The following is a 17,997-nucleotide window of genomic DNA, read 5'->3' on the forward strand; positions in this document are numbered from 1 at the left end:
TAATTATCAAGAAAGTTTTAATGTTGACAAGTTGTTGTTCAGCTCCAAAATGATTCATAATCTGTCCGTGGATTAAAGAACTACAGGATTTACCAATTGATTCCTGTTTCAGCGTAGTTTATAGGCCACTAACTAACTGAGGTAAGTCGTGCATTAAAATGTGAATCGGTAAAAAGCAACAAAGTACTCCTCGACACGAAGACACTGACGTACAGACCGGCGCTCGTCCAGTGCTTACACTTTTATGTCGCTTTTAATCGAAACCCGGTAAACGGATTGCTCTCCTCCAATGAATTAGAGGCTCACTTGCGACCTAGAAATGAAATGGTAAATCATGATTTAAAGCCAATAAAGCTTAAACATGCAAAAATGTTGAATTTCTCAAGAGGTCAAAACAACACACTTGCTTCAATGGCTTTGCTTCATGAATAGTAAATATTTAGCCTGAAAATGTGAACAGCGTGATGATTCTTAATTCCATTTGAATCTTTTGCTTTATATCATTAATTGATGCCTGACTTCCTAGAAATTGCCACTGAAAGGAACACGGTTCTTAAATCAAAATAATCGTTAATTGCTTCTTTGAATAGTTTGTGGTTAGAGTGTTTATGTATGTTAGTGTTGGGTATTTAGTGACGTGCGTAGGTCACGCAATATGTGATTTTGACGGACATATGGCGCAAGGGCTGAACTGGACAAATATCGCCCGATAGGGCTTTGCAATGCGTATTAAGAGCTGCTAGGTCCGCACAGAAAAGAACGAAAGCCGACATTCTCCTAGTACGGTGCCGAGCAAGCTTGGTTAACAAGACAATAATTAAAAGAGGGCTGTGGGAAACTTTGTCGGTCGAGTACCGTTGAAAATATTGGACAGTCAAAAATAAAGACAATCAGAAAACGGCATCCTGATTAGTTTATTTTTGTTATTGGTTCTCTTAGCTGTCGCAGTCACCAAGCTTGGTTAATAAGTCAATAATTAAAAGAGGGCTGTGGGAAACTTTGTCGGTCGAGTACAGTCAACTCTCGTTATAGCGGACACGCTCGGGGCGTCGTTTCGTGTCCGTTATAGCGAGAGTCCGTAATAGCGGGAGTCATTTCCAGTTGTTCGTTGGGGATCTGGATTTTGTCCGTAATAGCGAGTGTCCGCAAGGCGAGAGTTGACTGTACTTAAAAATATTGGACCGTGAAAAAAAGAAAAACAATCAGAAAACAGCATCCTGATTGATTTATTTTTGTTGTTGGTTCTCTTAGCTGTCTCAGTCAACATGTCGTCTGTTACATCCCCACCAGAGGACAGAAAGTTGTCATACGGCTGGCTGAGGTTTCGTCCGACATGGCTGCAGTTCTTCAACACTCCAAAATGGTTCCTGTTCTTCTTGAGCCAGTATTTTTTCACTCAGAGTCTTGTCATCAATGGTTTGTACCCTGGTGTCGCGAGCACGATACAAAAACGATTTGCCTTTACAAGGTAGGATTCATGAACGTTCATAACCTTTAGATGTACAAGGTGGGGCTTCCACCCCCTCCCCTGTGCTGACACTTTTTAGAGTTGCGAAGGCCGTTGCTCTCTAAGGAGGGCGGGGTGGGGAAGGGGGTTAAAAGGGGTACCTTAATCCGCCGATCCGTGCTATGCTTTAGCGAAATCCGTATTTTCGTTCGAATATGAACATTTTCTGTTATATAGTTTCACTGCAACGGAATGTATATGTTTTTTTGGTTAAAGGTTGTGTGGTCTTGTCAGAAAAAAAAAATGACAAAACGCCAACGTTGCTGGGTTGCAGCCGACGTTGGTTTGCAGCTTCCTTCCGCCAGGAACTAAACTCTTTTATCATGCAAATTCCGCGACGTGGTCAAGAATACCAAGGCCAACCAAAGATCTGTGATCCGAACTTCTAGAAAGGTAGAGTCCGGAAATCCGAACAAAAATTCTCAGCTAAACAGCCGGCGATCCACCGTATTTTCGAAATCCGTGAAATTTTTCATCCGCTTAATTTATAGCAAAAGTTCGCAATCCGTTCTTAAGCGACACGCATAAGTTAAAAATGCAGTAGCTTATCTTATAACCTGCCAGGTTTGAGCTCATCAGCTGCAACGGTTTGGACGCGAAAGCAAAATTTAGGATCAAGTGCAACCTCGTTCCCAGCGTCTCTCATCTTCCCGCCCCCAGGAGCGAGAAGATGAGAGACGCTGGGAACGAGGTTGGATCAAGTGTCGGATAGGTACTCCAAAGAGTGAAAAACAATTGGTTATAATCACCTCTGTTTAATTATAATCTTCAATATTCAACCAAAAGTAATACTAATTACTATTTTTCGAAATACAAAGGAATTGTCAAGATTCGTCAAACAAGAGAAAGAATACTCGCAGGCATCTTTCCACACACATAGTAGCACAAAAAAACAAAACAAAACAAACAATCTTATTATTCCTAGTTCAAAGAAACCTGACTGCAGCTGTACGCGGGATCGCATAAAAAGATTCATAATTTCATCTCTCATATCAGAAATATAAAGACTACACTGTCTTTTAGGCTAATGCATCACTCCGGCGTATGCCTGTTGTAAACCACATGAGACATCAAATCGTGCCATTGTTGTATTCCTCATAACTGACAAACTTACAATATATAAGTTTACAAAGAGGATCCGAAGAGGAGATATAAATCTCATTTCTCAGCTAATTGAAAGCTATCATTTTCTTTGTCGACATATGCAAACAAAGCATTGGCGACAGGATGATCCTGGTTGATCTGCCATATCTTGGTTGAAATACAACGAACACTGCCCCCATCGAAGAAATCCTTCCCGTGTCGGACGGTATCCCGTGTGGGTCGTCACTGACATTTTCCTGTATCAGCTTTGTCTGGTTGGAATTAAAGGAAGGGACATAAAGAGCGTTGTCTGTCACCAAGAGGTTAATACTGGAATACGTCTCAGTGCGAAATCTATCCGAGTTGTCGTAGGAACCCTCAGCAGAACCAAATCCATGCGACACGCTTTTCTTTGTGTAGCTCGGCAAGGGAATAACTGTGAGACCAGGGAAGACTTTGAGAACAGAGCTTTTCACGGAATCGTAATAACGTTGACCATCTGGGCCATCATACAATGCAATCAGGAGAACATCTTTCTCAACAAATGACAAGACTCCATCAGCGTGCCCGGTTGTGTCTTTTGGGTCTTCTACGACTGCCACTTTTCTATTGATAGTAGCTTCCAGTTTTTTGACGAATTCTTGTTTAGACATATTTGGATTGTCCTCGTACACCCTCTCAGTGGTGATGGCGGCATCAACTCAATTTCAGTCCACAATGCTGCCTCCTTCAAGAACAAGATCACTTTGCTGCAAGTTTGGAAGCCCCACCAAACTTGCAAACTTCCAGAAATTGCTCTCATCAAGTTTGGCTTGAGAAGCATTGAGATACTGTGGTCTATACGTGAACTTGATTTGTTGGTTTGGCATAGTTGGGGCAAAATCTCTCAACCGCATATCCAGCCCAGGCTCATCTACTTCAATAAGATGAGCATTAGTAAAGGTGTGATTCTGTAGATACGCTCGGCCTGATCGATCGTGGATGATGAACAAGTGATCTCTACCTTCGGTCTTGGCGTCCATTTCAATGGCGAAGTCAGCAATGTCTTGTATGTGGTCAAGATACTGAACATTGCTTTCACCAGGAAGTGACACAACAATCACTTGTTTCAAGCTTTCCATACTAAAAGAGAAGACACATTCACATTAATAGCGGCAAGGCTTTGTATATTACCTTATTCTCACTTAATTTCGCGAGTACTAAATTTCGCGATTTTCGCGATTTTGAAAAAATCGCGAAATTTAATACTCGCGTAGTTTAAAATCGCGAAATTTATTATAGTACTGATAATTTAAAAAAATAATGAAACTCGATGTGTTTTATCATGATTATTCTAACATGTCTGAGCTTCATGTTTAGTGTTTTTTGTTTAATTTGTCCATTAGTTATCTCCCACTCTTTCAGTCGCACTGTTCGAACTGTTCTCTGCCGCCAAGTTCCTCAAAATCTCGCTCTTGCAGTCGTAGAGGAACCTATTATGGATTTAGACTGTTGAATACCTTATGTTTTGTTCTGTGTATATTGTTTTGTTTACTGTTTTTTTGTCTGTTTCGGATGCCAGTCCTTGTGATACAAGAATCAAACTGAAAAGCAGAAGGAGATTCATGGTGCTCGAGGCTCAACGTTTCAACGAACAAATCTATCCGCAGTCTTCTTGGCTAGAAGTCAGTTTAAGTAGCATTTCGTTACCACCTTTCAACCAATCAAAGTGAGACAACGTGTTTGAAATGGGCTGTGATTGGTTCAAACCTGAGTCCATTTTAAGTCAGTGTAGGGCGCTGACCCAAATTCCCAGTGCCGAATCGATTCGCCCCAGGCGAAAAGGCAAAGTCACAAGAAAATCTCCACGCCATCAGTTGTAATTCCCGACTGAAAACAAAGATTGAGCAATGCTGGCCGAAAAGGAAAACAGCCAAACCAAGAAGAGAAAAACGAAAACTGAAATCCGTTTTTTAGAGCTATAGATAAACGAAAAACAAAAAGCATAAAGTGAGTTCGAATTCCGTTTTCCTCCAGGCGAGAAAATGTAAAACGGAAATAAAAGTCAGATGTTGTTTTTCATGGAGAAAAAAAAATTACAGCACGGAAGAAAAACAAAAAACAAAAATACATAAAAAACAAAAAAACAAAAAAACAAAAATAAACAAAGAAAAATGTAAAAGGTTTCACACAATCGTACGAGTGCTCCATGCAAATACATGCAGAGCGGGATACATTTAAATTTCATTTTCTTACCTAAATAAAAATCGGTTGGCACTAAGTAGGGAAATGAAATTTAAATGTATTTTCGCTTTTTGTTTTTCTTCCGTGCTGTAAAAATGGAATTAAAGTCCCATTTCCAAAATTCGTTTTTTGTTTCTCCATGAAAAACAACATCTGGCTTTCATCTTCGTTTTTCAAATTTCCTCGCCTGCAGGAAAACCGAATTCGAATTCGAATTCACTTTATGCTTTCTGTTTTTCGTTTATTTATAACTCTAAAAACGGATTTCAATTTTCGTTTTCGTTTTTGTCTTCGTATGGAATTAGGAAAACGAATTTTAATTTCGTTATTCCTTTTCGGCCAAAAACATTGAAAAAACGAATTTAAAATTCGTGTTCCAAATTCCATACGAAGATGAAAAACGAAAATTGTCAGTGTAAAGTTGTTTGTTTAGCTGTACTCTTAATTTAATTTCCCAGTGCCGAATTCGATTTTCGTTTTCCTCCAGGCGATAAAGGCAAAGTCTTTATCAAGAAAATCTTCTCACGCCATCATTTTTGTTTGTTTAATATTCCCGACTGTTAAAACAAAGATTGTCAGTTTCAATGCTTTTAGCCGAAATGGAAAAACAGTAGTTTGATTCCATTTAAAATCGTGTGTAAAACAGTGGTAGGGATTGCTTTGGTCGATTGCAAGAAAAAATAATTTGATGAGCGTGCGTTCCAGAGCTCTTGTTGCCATTTTTGTTTATAATTTGGTCTATGTCTACAAAAGTGATAATAAATTAAAAACCGCTCTATGAATTTGTTTTAAAATTTGACAAACACGAGGCTTGTCATCAATTGACTGGAAAAACACCTAAAAATTATTATGGCTCCCTTTTTCCTTCAACAACAATTTACTTTATCTCTCCATCTTGATGTACTAGGTGCATTTCATGTGCGAGAAGACCTACTCGCTAATTTTAGTACTTTTTACCGAAAAGCATTAGAATTCCCGTGACAGCGTCCCTTTAATTTCCTAGTGCCGAAACTAGTGTGTACTTTATTTTTCCCTCATGACTATGTGATTTTGCGCTGTTGACATTCTCGTTTTTTTTTTTATAAATATTGTAAACACTTTTACCGTTCTTAACATTCCCATCATCATGTTATATTCATTCGATATAAACTATAATGATTATTTTTTCGTCGTGCTCAAAAGTGTTTTCAGTGAAAGCGAAACACCGTCCAGCCAGTCCCATCGAAACTTCCTTCGGCTGGACGCAGTTTTTAAAAAAGATAATAAGACAGCTTTTAACTTTTAAACAGTTAATTAACATGGAGCATCAAAATAATTTGTTGTTGACAAATCGCCGTCAATGAAAATCGCCGTCAATTAAAGTACATTGGAAAACATTTATTAGAAGTCAGAATTGTACATAAAAAGTGGACACATTTTAATATGTGTTCAGCGAAACGTGCTGAAACGTTTTTGGTTTGGCTGATGTCATGCTCGGCGATTTGGGAAAGGATGTAATGTTATGTTGACAAAAAGATGATCCGTAACCACTAAATTCTAAACTGTTAAATTTTATCTTTCAAACTAAGACCATAAATTCTGAACTAGAAGAGTTATTAAGGTCGCGGGGGACACCTTAGGTTCATCATTATGCATTTATATAAAGAGTATACACGAAGTGCAACGACTGACATTGACAACTTTACAAGATATTCATGACTGGATAAAAATACGAGGGCGTGCGCGTGATTTGATGTGTTTGCGTGTGGCAGGGATGTGAACAAAATGTTTACTCAAAAAACTGTTTCTTTGATTTCTAAAACAAACAAAAAATGTTAGAACTCTTAAGAAATTTCAACCAATTTACAACAACAACACTTAGCTTTATACGTTTATATAGATTGTTGGAAATCTATGGGCATACCCGCGACCTAAAGACTAAAGATTCGTGACCCGAACTTCGTTTAGTATCCACAATCGCCTCTGTTTAATTATAACCTTCAATCTTCAACCATGCAAACGCTATAAAATTACTGCTTTTCGAAATACAAAGGAATTATCAAGTTTCATAAAACAAGAGAAAGAATGCTTGCATGCATCTTTCCACACACATATAAGCACGAAAAAATAAATCTTATAATTCCCAGTTCAAAGAAACCTGAATGTAGCTGTACGCGGGATCGCATAAAAAGATTCATAATTACATATCTTATATCGAAAATATTAAGACGTTTATATTGCCTTTCAGAACAGACATCATCCGGCGTATGTCTGCTGTAAAGAAAACCACATGAGACATCAAACATACAATTGTTTTATTCCTCATACTTGCCAAACTTACAATTTTTAAGTTTACAAAGAGGTCCGGAAATGGGGTTATAAATCCCATTTCCCAGCCTATATTTTCCTCAAATCCCAGTGCCAGTCCCAGTTACCCAAATCCTATTTTCCTAGCGATTAAATCCCACTTCCCATTTTACCCCATTAGACCCCTCTAGTGCAATTTACGTCTGCTTATATCAGACCACGGATCATTTTTTCTTGTTGCTGACATATGCAAACAAAGCATTGGCGACAGGATGGTCCTGGTCGATCTGCCATGACATGCAACGTACACTGCCCCCGAGACCAGGCACTTTACCAGCAGCTTCCACGGCGACCACGTCTTTGTTGGTACTACTCTGGAAGACAGCAAAGGCTCTTTCGTTGGCTGTCTGGTTGGAAAAGAAAGGGACATAAACAGCGTTGTTTGTCACCAAGGAGTTCGCATAGGATCCCTCAGCAGAGCCAAATCCATCCGACACGCTTTTCTTTATGTAGCACGGCAAGGGAGTAATTGTAAGACCAGGGAAGACTTTGAGAACAGAGTTTTTCATGGATTCGTAATAACCTGGACCATCTGCATCATCAAACAATGAAATCAGGAGAACATCTTCTTCAACAAATGACAAGATACCATCAGCGTGCCCGGTTGTATCTTGTGGATCTTCTACAACTACCACTTTTCTATTGATAGTAGCTTCCAGTTCATTGATGATTGCTTGTTTAGCCATACCTGGATTGTCAACGTATATCCTCTCAGTGGTGATGGCGGCATCGACTCCGTTTTCCACAATGTTGCCTCCTTCAAGAACAAGATCGCTGTGCTGCAAATGTGGAAGCCCCACCAATCTTGCAAAATCCCAGAAACTTCCCTCATCAAGTTTGGCTTGGGAAGCACTGATGTACTGTGGTCTGTATGTGAACTTGATTTGTTGGTTTGGCATAGCTGGGGGAAAATCTCTCATCCACATATCTAGCCCAGGCTCATCTACTTCAATAAGATGAGCGTTTGTAAAGGTGTGGTGCTGAAGATACTTTCGTCCTGATCGATCGTGGATGATGAACAAGTGATCTCTTCCTTCGGTCTTTGCGTCCATTTCAATGGCGAAGTCAGCAAGGTTTTGTATGTGGTCAAGATACTGAACATTGCTTTCACCAGGAAGTGACACAACAATCACTTGTTTCTTGCTTTCCATGCTAGAAGAGAAAACACATTCACATTGTTAGCACAAGCTTTTTAGCTGAAAACGAAAGAAGAGCAGGAATTGGCATTGCTATAATGGCATCTTCTGAGAAAAATGTGGGGAAACAGCAAGGCGTTGTCTCGGGCTCCGTAGTTTTATCTGCTTGACAAATGCACAAGGTTTAAAATTGAAGTTGTTTAAATCCTTTGTCCTATATATTAAAAATTAAGTTCGGCCAAATTTGTGTGGGCATAAGATTTTTGTATCGCCACTTTTGTAATCGCCTTGGGTCAGTGAATGATTTGAAAAACTCGGGTCAACACACTGCATGCAATGAACTAAAATAAACTTGAATCAGTGGAAAATGCGTTTTGACATATTTACAAAGCCGGTGAAAAGACCAAACATGTTAGCGCATACAGTTTACTTTGTTTAGTACAATGTTGAGTGCTGTTGAGGCAGCTGAAGACAAGATTTTAGATTACCTTATTACATGAAGTTATCGCGACACTTAAAATTTCTCGAAATTCGCGATTAAAAAAAAATCGCGAAATTTTGTACCGAAAAAACGTTTAGAAATAAAAATTTTAATATCTGAGGCTTTTGTGGTCCTCGTCATCACTGCTTCTTTGCAAGTCCACTTCAAGCAACTCTTCCATTTACTTGCTACTTGTTATTCTGTTATTCTCAGTAAGACATTGAAGTTCTTTCTGGATGCATCTATTCTCTCCATAGCGTCTACTGGCATCTCTAAACCTCTTTCTATAAATGGTGACCGCCAGAAATGTGCGTCTTTTACAGCTACGAAGAGATTAGCGCCTTTCGAAATAAGGAATCTTATAGAACGGATGATCTCACGTTGTCAAGGAAATAGCCAACTTGTAACATTGGTAAAATCGAGAAATTAAAGCGATTTTGAAGTAACTGTTGAACAAGGCTTGGAAATCGCTAAAAACTTCAACAGGAAAAACCCCCGAATGTTTTCGACTTAAAGTAAGTCATCATCAGGGTAATAAAAAATAATTGTACGGCTTCTTTGATAAACACATCGCACTGGCAGGCTCTAAACTCTACTTCTACATCTATGAAGGGGGGTCTTGCAAAGAGAGGCATACTACCATGCATCACTGTAAGACATTAAAAAATAAAAAGGGGGAATAAAAGACCTTAAAGATTTTCTGTCTAAATGGTCACCAATATGAACTATGTTTAATTTCCTGAGCTTTCTTCTGCGGGTACAAGACAAATTGCAACTACTCAAAGAGATCGCAATTGCAAAAATGTGGTTACAAAATTATCAGCAACTAGAAACATGGGCCTTTCTTTTATAATCTTGAGCCTGTTTGTTCAGACTAATGCCACTGTTGGATCCGATTAAGCCTTTAACAATAAAGCGCTTGTGAAATTTAAAGTTTGTGCCGTACAAAGAATTCGCCAGTTGAAAGAATACGATGGATTTCCACTTAGATGACGGGTGGGTTCAGAGTCATTAGAAAGGTTTAAATGCTCAACAATGTGCATATTCAAATTTCTCATGGTCTCACCGATGTAATTAGCAGGGCAAGAACATTCTCCTTTGTCAGTCAACGGCATCCGATCTGTACGTGTTTTAATTTGTCTTGATGTTAGGTGCAGAAGACTTTAAAAGTGATTTTTATTTTACGACATTCTTGCAAAATCGCGAAGTGAGTGCCGCGAAATACCCGACCTCTGAAATCGCGTAATAAACGTGTGTCGCGAAAATTTCATGTAATAAGGGGCGTGAACATCATGTAATAGTTTTAGCAGATCTCAAACCTCACCTCAGATGCGATGCCTGTCCTTGTGTTATGAGGATCAAACTAAAAAGCAGGAGGAGACTCATCGTGCTTGTGGTTAAACTTTTCCACCAACAAAACTTTCGGTAGGGCGTTGACGGTTAGAAGTTGAGCTTAAGTAGCGTTTCAGCGCCAATTTTCAACCAATCAAAGTGAGACAGCGAGTTTCAAATCGGCTCTGTTTTTGTTCAAACCTAAGTGCATTTACTACAAGAGTTATTAAAAGTCAGTGTAAAGTTGCTTGTTTAGCTGTACCCTTTAATTTTCTAGTGCCGAAATAAGTGTGTACTTTATTTTTTCCTTGACTATGTAGTTTTGCGCTGTTGACATTCTCGGTAATATTTGTTAAATATTGTAAACAATTTTACTGTTCTTTACGTCTTACTATAATGTTATAATCATTCAGTTAACGCTAATGATTACTTTTTCCTCCGTGTTCGAAAGTGATTTCACCCCTTCGGTGAAAGCCCGAAACGCCATACAGCCAGTCCCGTCAAACCTTCCTTCGGCTGAACGCCGTTTGCAGTATTCAAAAGAAAAAAAAAATTCAAAATAATTGTTTGTTTACAAATCGCCGTCAATGAATAGAAAGAGGACTTTTTACCCATCCATTCACCGCCAAGTGTTTAACTAACAATATGGAGCTGCAAATTGTCCAATTAAGTTTTTGGCTTGTTTCATTTGTTTACTTTTTTTCACCCATCACTTTAAAGCACGAAAACTAATTCTCATGTGGAAGACCGTCATGCGCTTGTACTCTTACGTCACGAAGTGAGCATTACTCTGAAGTTTAAACTTTTCTTTGTTTTTTTAGTCATTTCCTTTTGTAAAACTTTCTTTATCAAATATTCTGTCCTGACCGGAGCTGACCTCTAAACAGGGTCAGGGTAAACAGTCCAAAAGCGGCACAGGTCAAGGGAAAGAAACAAAAGGCTGTCGAATCAAAGAAAAGGGGGATACTTAGAACAGCTATCTTTTTATATATCGATACTTCAGGCTTTTAGGAAAAATTAGAGTTTAAAGTTTTGTTTAAGCAGATGCTTGAAAAGTACATTGGAAAACATATTTAAGAAGTCCGAATTGTAATTAAAAAATTGACACATTTTAAAATGTGTTCAGCGACTTTTATAGCTTTGCTGAAACGTTTTAGGTTTGACCGATGTCGTGTTCAGCGATTTGGGAACGCATCTTAGTGAAATGGTTGACAAAAGGATGATCAGAAACCACTAAATTCTAAACTGTTAAATTTCATTTAGACAATGAACGGATCGTTAGACAATTAATTAACAAGAAGAGTGATTAAAAGTCAGTGTAAAGTTGTTTGTTTACCTTTTTATTTCCCAGTGAACTCTCTACTAGTATGTACTTTATTTTTCACTTGACTGTGCTATTTTGCACTGTTGACATTTTCGCTAATACCTTTTGTAACATTGTAAACACTTTCATTGTTTTAATCATTCTTACTGTCATGTTATAATCATTCAGTATACATGTATACGCTAATGATTATTTTTTTCCTCCGTGTTTAAAAGTGATTTCAGCCCTTTCGCGAAGGCGAAACGCCATACAGTCAGTCCTGTCGAACTTTCCATCGGCTGAACGCAGTTGCAGAAAGATAATAAATCAACTTTTAACTGTTAAACATTGAGCATCAAAATAATTTGTTGTCATAATGTTCGCTAAAAAGGTAAAAATATTATTTACAAGGCTAAAAAAGGTTATAAAATTTTAAAAAGGAACCGAACGTTTTCGACTTGTTGTCATCATCAACAAGTCGAAAACGTTCGGTTCCTTTTTAAAATTTTATAACCATTTTTAGCCTTGTAAATAATACTTTTTTCAAAATAATTTGTTGTTGACAAATCGCCGTCAATGAATGGAAAGAGGACTTTTACTCATTCATTCACCGCTAAGTGTTTAACAACATTCTTCAGCCGTAAATTTTAAGTACCACTTAATTCGTAAGTTTGTTTGATTTGTTTATTTTTTCGCCTATTTACTTTAAAGCATCAGAACTAATTGTCATAATGAAGACCGCCGAGTGCTTGTAGTTGTAAGACACAAAGTGAACATTACTCTGAAGGTTAAACTTTTCTTTGTTTCTTAAGTCTTTTTTAATGTAGCTTTCTTTTTTCACTTTAATGTTTTGAAAAGGGGGACTTGACCAAAGCTGACCCCCAAACTGGGTCACTGGGAAAGAAACAAAAGGTTGTGGTATCAGGAAAAGGGGATACTTATGAAAATGATCTATACGTACATCGAAATTAATTTCAGTGTTTTCGAAACTTCAGGGTTTTAGCAAAATTAAACTTTGAAGTTTTGTTTAAGCAGGTGCTTGAAAAATACATCGGAAAACACTTAAAGAACTGAGTCAGAATTGTTAATAAAAATGATGGACACATTTTAAAATTTGTTCAGCGACTTTTAGCTTTGCCGAGACGTTATTGGTTGGCTGATGACAAGTTTCGCGCTTAATGTAATGTTGACAAAAGGATTGTCCGTAACCACTTAGTTCTAAACTGTTTAATTTCATCTTTCAACTTGAGACCATTCATTAACTAGAAGAGTTATTAAAAGTCACTGTTAAGTTGTTTGTTTAGCAGTTCCCTTTAACTTCCTAGAGAATTGCCTATTGATGTGTACATTTTTTTTCATTGAGGTTTTTGCAGTGTTGAAATATTCGGTTATATTATACTTATTTCAAATATATTAAACATTTTTATCGGTCTTACCTATCATGTTATAATTATTTTTTCGCCGTCCTTAAAAGTGATTTTTAGAGAGGAAGAGGACTTTCAGCTATTCATTGACTGCCAAGTGTTTAACAAAATTCAGTCGTCATTTGTTTATATTTTTCACCCATTTTCTCAAAGCATCAGAACTCATTGTACTTGTACGACACGAAGTGAACATTACTCTGAAGTTTTAATTTTTCTTTGTTTCTTTTGTTATTTCTTGTGGTACAACTTTCTTTATTAAATATTCTCGAAAAGTGGGACCTGACCGGAGCTGACCTCTAAACAGGGTCAGGGTAAACAGGCCAAAAGCGGCACAGGCCGGTCAAGGGAAAGAAACAAAAGGCCGACGAATCAAAGAAAAGGGAGATACTTATGACAACTATCTATACATCAAAACTTCAGGGTTTTCAAAAAATTAAAGTCAGTTTAAAGTTTTGTTTATGCAGATGCTTGAAAAGTACATTGGAAAACATAAAGAAGAAGTCAGAATTGTAATTAAAAAATGAATATATTTTAATATGTGTTCAGCGACTTTTAGCTTTGCTAAAACGTTTTAGGCTTGGCTGATAGACATGTTCGGCGACTCGAGATTGGCACGGATCTTAATGTAATGTTAACAAAAGGATGATCCGTAACCACTAAATTCCCAACTGTTAAATTTCAGCTTTCAAACTGAGTTAATTAATTAACTAGAAGAGTTTTCAAAAGTCAGTGTAAAGCTAAGTTGTTTGTTTAGCAATAACCTTTAATATCCTAGTGCCGAAACTGGTGTGTACTTTATTTTTTTCCCTTGACTATGTGATTTTACACTGTTGACATTCTCGGTAATACTTTTATAAACATTTAAAACACTTTTACCGTACTTAACGTTCTTACTATCATGTTTATATAATCATTCAGTATACTCTAATGATTATTTTTTTCTCAGTTCGTGCTCGAGAGTGATTTCAGAGAAAGCCAAACACCGTCCAGCCAGTCCCATCGAACCTTCCTTTGCTGAACGCAGTTGCAGTATTAAAAAGAAATAAAACATGCAGCCTTTAACTTTAAAACAATTAATTTACATTCAGCATCAAAATAATTTGTTGTTAACAAATGGCCGTCAATGAATGGAAAGAGGACTTTTAGCCATTTAATCGCCGCCAAGTATAAAAGAATATTGTCAATATTCAGTCGTAAACTTTTAGTACCACTTAAGTTTTTAGTTTGTCTCATTTGTTGACTTTTTTCACTTATTTACTTTAATAAGCAACAAAACTTATTGCTATGAGAAAGATCGTCGCTCGCTTGTACTTGTACAATACGAAGTGATCATTACTTTTAAGGTTGCACTTTTCTTCGTTTAATTCTTTAGTCAATTCCTATTTTACCGAGCTTTCCTTGTTGAATATTTCGAAAAGGGGAACCTGACCGAATCTGACCTTAAAAACAGGGTTAGTGTACTAGGACAGGCTAAAAGTGATACCAGACAAGGGAACGAAACAAAAGGTTGTCGTATCAGAAATTATAAGGGGAGATACTTATGGAAATTATCAGCTATCTATCGAAACTGTAGGGCTTTATAAAATTAAAGTGAAAAGTTTTGTATAAGCAGGTGTTTGTAAAGTACATAGAAAAACAATTATTTCATATAAATAAGAAGTCGGAATTGTAATTAAAAAATTGACACATTTTAATATGTCTTCAGTGACTTTTAGCTTTCTTGAAAACGTTTTAGGTTTCGCCGATGTAATGTTTGGCGATTCGCGAAAGGAATCTTAATGTTAGGTCGACATAATAGCGATCGAAACCACTTAATTCTAAGCTGTTAAATTTTATCCTTATTTTTGCACCGTTCCCTTCTTATGTTATTTTTCCTGATGGCAAATGCTATCGCCGACCTTCTTAATGTATTTGTTATATGAGAGCAATACCGTGGCGTTAACTAAAGCAGGCTGCACCCCGCAAAACGTATCATTCGACCAGGACGGTTTTGTACTTATTACTCGAGTTCTGCCAGTTAAGGAAATACGCTGTTATTTTAATTTGTGCTCAACCCAAAAATAAAGAAAAAATAAAGACACCCTTAAGTAACTCCATAAAGCCGGAATTACAGCTACCAACTTTGACAACAATGCGTATTGAGTCACCGCTCGCATCCTTTCTAAAAGCATTTGTCTTGTTGAGGGTAGAGCTGGAGGGGGGGGAGGGGGGGGAGGTGGTCATTTCTACTAAAGTTTTTTCAAACGGATATAGCACCCTTTGAACCGCCAAATCTTTAAAAAAAAAAACGATCGTAATTACAACAAAACGTTGAGCCTTGGTCGGGGCACTGCATTGTGTTCTTAGGCAAGATGCTTTACTTTCATAGTGCCTCTCTTCACCCACGTGTACAAATGGGTACCGCGATTTAAATGTTGTGGGGTAACCCTGCGATGGACTAGCATCTTCAGCGGGGAGTAGAAATACTTCTAGCCGTGTAATGCTACAGAAACCGGGTTAAGCGCTGGTCTGATAAGCCACTTGGCTTGATAGCAGGCTTTACCCTTTTTACTTTACACATAATTTCTTTCGTTTATTTGCTTTCCCTGACCACTATTTTTTTGTGTTTTAAACAATGTAAGCGATTGCTAAAGTCTTTTGACTTCAGTTAAATTCTAATAAATTTCTGTTATTTCAACAGCTACAAAGTAGGAATGATTCTAAGTAGCTACAGCATCGCTGCAATGATCCTGACTCCTCTGGTCAGCTATGTTGGAGGCTCTCGTAAGAAGCCAGTGTTTTGTGGCTGGGGTTTGTTCATCATGGCTGCCGGTTTCTTTATCTTCATGTTACCACACTTTATCTCTTCGCCATACCAAGCTGGTTAGTATACAGTGTAGACGGAAATGAAAATAAAGAATAATACACGGTTGCTTGGCGATATGTCTTTTCTCCGAAGATTCCGACCATTTCGGAAGATTTCAGAAGTTTTTCGGAATGTTTCCGAGCATTTTCTGAATTTTTCCGAATATTACCAGGATCACTGAAGGCTTCCGGAGAAGATACAACTTTCGCCTGACAAAAAGCGCCGGAACAAATTGAATTTCTCAAAACCAGCTTTACGCAAAATATGATGCTTTTTTCAAAGCACCCTTGAAATGTAAATTTATTTTGCCGACTTACGCTCCTTAATATTTTTCACCAAAGGTTTTTCTTATATAATTCATAGGAGTCACCACAGGCAGTAATGAACTCTCCAGCCACAGCGTTCTTTGCGCGGGAAATCTCACGAATTTTGGCGGGAAAACAGATTGTAACGAAGAGACTGGTGGCAACAATCTTTACTACGCGCTGTTCATTCTGGGAATGATTGTTGCGGGCACTGGCAGCACACCGCTGTACGCACTAGGAGTCCCGTATGTGGATGAAAACGTCAAGGCAAAGGTGTCGCCTATGTACTTGGGGATTTTTGTTGCTTTTGGAATACTCGGTAAGACAGGATTGTTGCTTCGTTCACTTTTGAAAAGAAGTACCTTTAATTTTTTGAAAATGTCTGCGTTCGAGCCTGGTGGCCCATCAGGCCGGAGATTATCCCGATTTCAGTAGCATGAAGCGACTAGGAGTATTTCCACTCCCTGTGGTTGGGATGCTAGTCCATCACAGGGTTACTCCCAGCAGAAAATTCGCTGATTCCCATTTAAATACCTGGGAGGGAGAGGCACTGTGAGAGTAAAGTGTCTTACCCAAGAACACAATACAGTGACCCTAGCCAGGGACTTGATCCCGGACAGCTCGATCTGGAGTCCAGCACACTAATCATTACGTTTCCGCGCCTCCTTTTAAAAATAAGTAACTCAAAATTGACTTTGCTTCTATTGGGGCTTTTTAGCTCAGTTGCATGGTAGAACATCGCACAGGTCGAATCTCATTGAGCCCTGATAGCTAGAATTGCAGTGCATGAACGCCCAGCTAAACGTTAAAGATATGCATGGTCTGTTAAGTATAGAATGAACTATAGTACTCTTTCAAAAATTTATGCTATAGAGAAGAAATGAAAGTGATCTGTTCCACAAATTCTTCCTTAGCATTATTCTCTCGAATTTGGTGCCGTTTTCTTGGTTTGGGCTTCAAAAAGGAAATCAACTTCGAGTTTCTGACGTTCCGTGAATGAAAAGAGAGTTAGAGTACTTGCGGTCGTAATGATCTTAGCACGAAAACATAACTTTACTGTTAAAGCTTAGGAAAAGCTGGCCTAACGCTTCTGGCTACCTTTACAACTTTCAAAGCTGACGTTTAAGCCAGCTTTTAATACACTCATGCTTAAAGATTGCTTAAAGAGACTAAAAATTTTAGCGAACTTTAAGTTCGCATAAAGTTCCTTAAATGCCAACTAGGGGGTTTAACAGCCTTTCAGAACATTTAATTGAAAGCTTATAGTTGGATGATCAACTTTAAAGAGATTTAAGCCACCTTTCATTTTCCGTAAATCTCCATTTCCATGCCTTGGATCAATCTTCCTATTTTTCTTTCAGGCGCCGCCGTTGGGTTCGTTCTAACTTCGATTTTTCTTTCGTTGTTCGTGGAAGCTGGAGTACAGACGTCACTGACTCCGCAGGATACGCTCTGGGTGGGAAACTGGTGGCTAGGTTTTGCCATATTTGGGGGTTTAGCTGTGTTTTGGAGTTTCTGGCTTTTTGCATTTCCCAAAGAGTTTCCGCTGACCAAGAAGCGAAGAGAAGAAGCCAAATGTGAAAGGGGCGCAAATGAAGATGTAGGTTGTTATAAGAATATTGCTCAACACCACCACTTCATGTATAGAGACTTGCTAGACCACCATCTTTAGTCTTAAGGGGTATAAAAGTCTACATCGAGCATAGAAACTTAAAAGTATCCGGGTTTCGATGGCAAACGACGAACGTGCGACTGTTTTCACGTCAGCCTCCGGAAGGTGAAAAGGCGGGAAAATGAAAGTAAGCGTCCGTTACTTGATTTGTTTGACCATCAAGTATGAATAAGTTGTCTGCCCTTGTTCAGAATTAACTTTAAGTGGACTAACAAACAAATCGAACACATTTTCCATGGTCTACACTACTCTCATAGGCCATAGAAATGACGTCGTAAAATGTTCAAAACTCAAGTGGAAACATGAGCCGTTAGCCGAGTTGTTTCACCACAAAGTTGTG

At 38.2% G+C, this 17,997-nt stretch overlaps 2 protein-coding genes and 1 pseudogene across 5 annotated transcripts in view; 1 reads left to right on the forward strand and 2 right to left on the reverse strand.

The window, feature by feature from the left end:
- Positions 1-17,997, forward strand: part of LOC144645315 (solute carrier organic anion transporter family member 4A1-like) — a 25,680-nt pseudogene continuing 7,683 nt past the window's right edge. Inside the window, exons 1-5 of the transcript XR_013569259.1 lie at positions 1-141; positions 1,252-1,468; positions 15,516-15,697; positions 16,044-16,304; positions 17,347-17,585. The product of XR_013569259.1 is annotated as a solute carrier organic anion transporter family member 4A1-like (transcript). The remainder of the gene's footprint in view (positions 142-1,251; positions 1,469-15,515; positions 15,698-16,043; positions 16,305-17,346; positions 17,586-17,997) is intronic.
- On the reverse strand, positions 2,305-4,223 carry LOC144645467 (uncharacterized). Of its 2 annotated transcripts, none has more exons than XM_078505049.1 (2): positions 4,090-4,223; positions 2,305-3,712 (listed from the first exon to the last, which is right to left on the reverse strand). In XM_078505049.1, the coding sequence occupies exon 2, from the start codon at positions 3,241-3,243 to the stop codon at positions 2,677-2,679; it is 567 nt and encodes a 188-aa protein (XP_078361175.1). In that variant the 5' UTR covers positions 3,244-3,712; positions 4,090-4,223; the 3' UTR covers positions 2,305-2,676. Both variants share the same exon structure in this region, with proteins under 2 accessions (XP_078361175.1, XP_078361176.1).
- Positions 7,120-17,997, reverse strand: part of LOC144645378 (putative agmatine deiminase) — a 25,882-nt gene continuing 15,004 nt past the window's right edge. Inside the window, exons 1-2 of one of the 2 annotated variants that reach the window (XM_078504946.1) lie at positions 10,101-10,270; positions 7,120-8,311 (exon numbers count right to left, since the gene is read on the reverse strand). In XM_078504946.1, coding sequence (XP_078361072.1) covers positions 7,324-8,311; positions 10,101-10,162 — 1,050 coding nt within the window. In that variant the 5' untranslated portion in view covers positions 10,163-10,270 and the 3' untranslated portion in view covers positions 7,120-7,323. Of the gene's footprint in view, positions 8,312-10,100; positions 10,271-17,997 lie in introns of those variants that run through there. The other variant, XM_078504945.1, reaches the window with a different exon arrangement.

This window comes from Oculina patagonica, chromosome 3 (assembly GCF_052425735.1).
Source record: "Oculina patagonica isolate OP01 chromosome 3, crgOcupat, whole genome shotgun sequence".
In the NCBI taxonomy this organism is placed as follows: domain Eukaryota; kingdom Metazoa; phylum Cnidaria; class Anthozoa; order Scleractinia; family Oculinidae; genus Oculina; species Oculina patagonica.

What these genes read in the sequence shown, in the direction of transcription:
- LOC144645467 (XM_078505049.1), bottom strand. Translation starts at nt 3,243, where the DNA reads ATGTCTAAACAAGAATTCGTCAAAAAACTGGAAGCTACTATCAATAGA.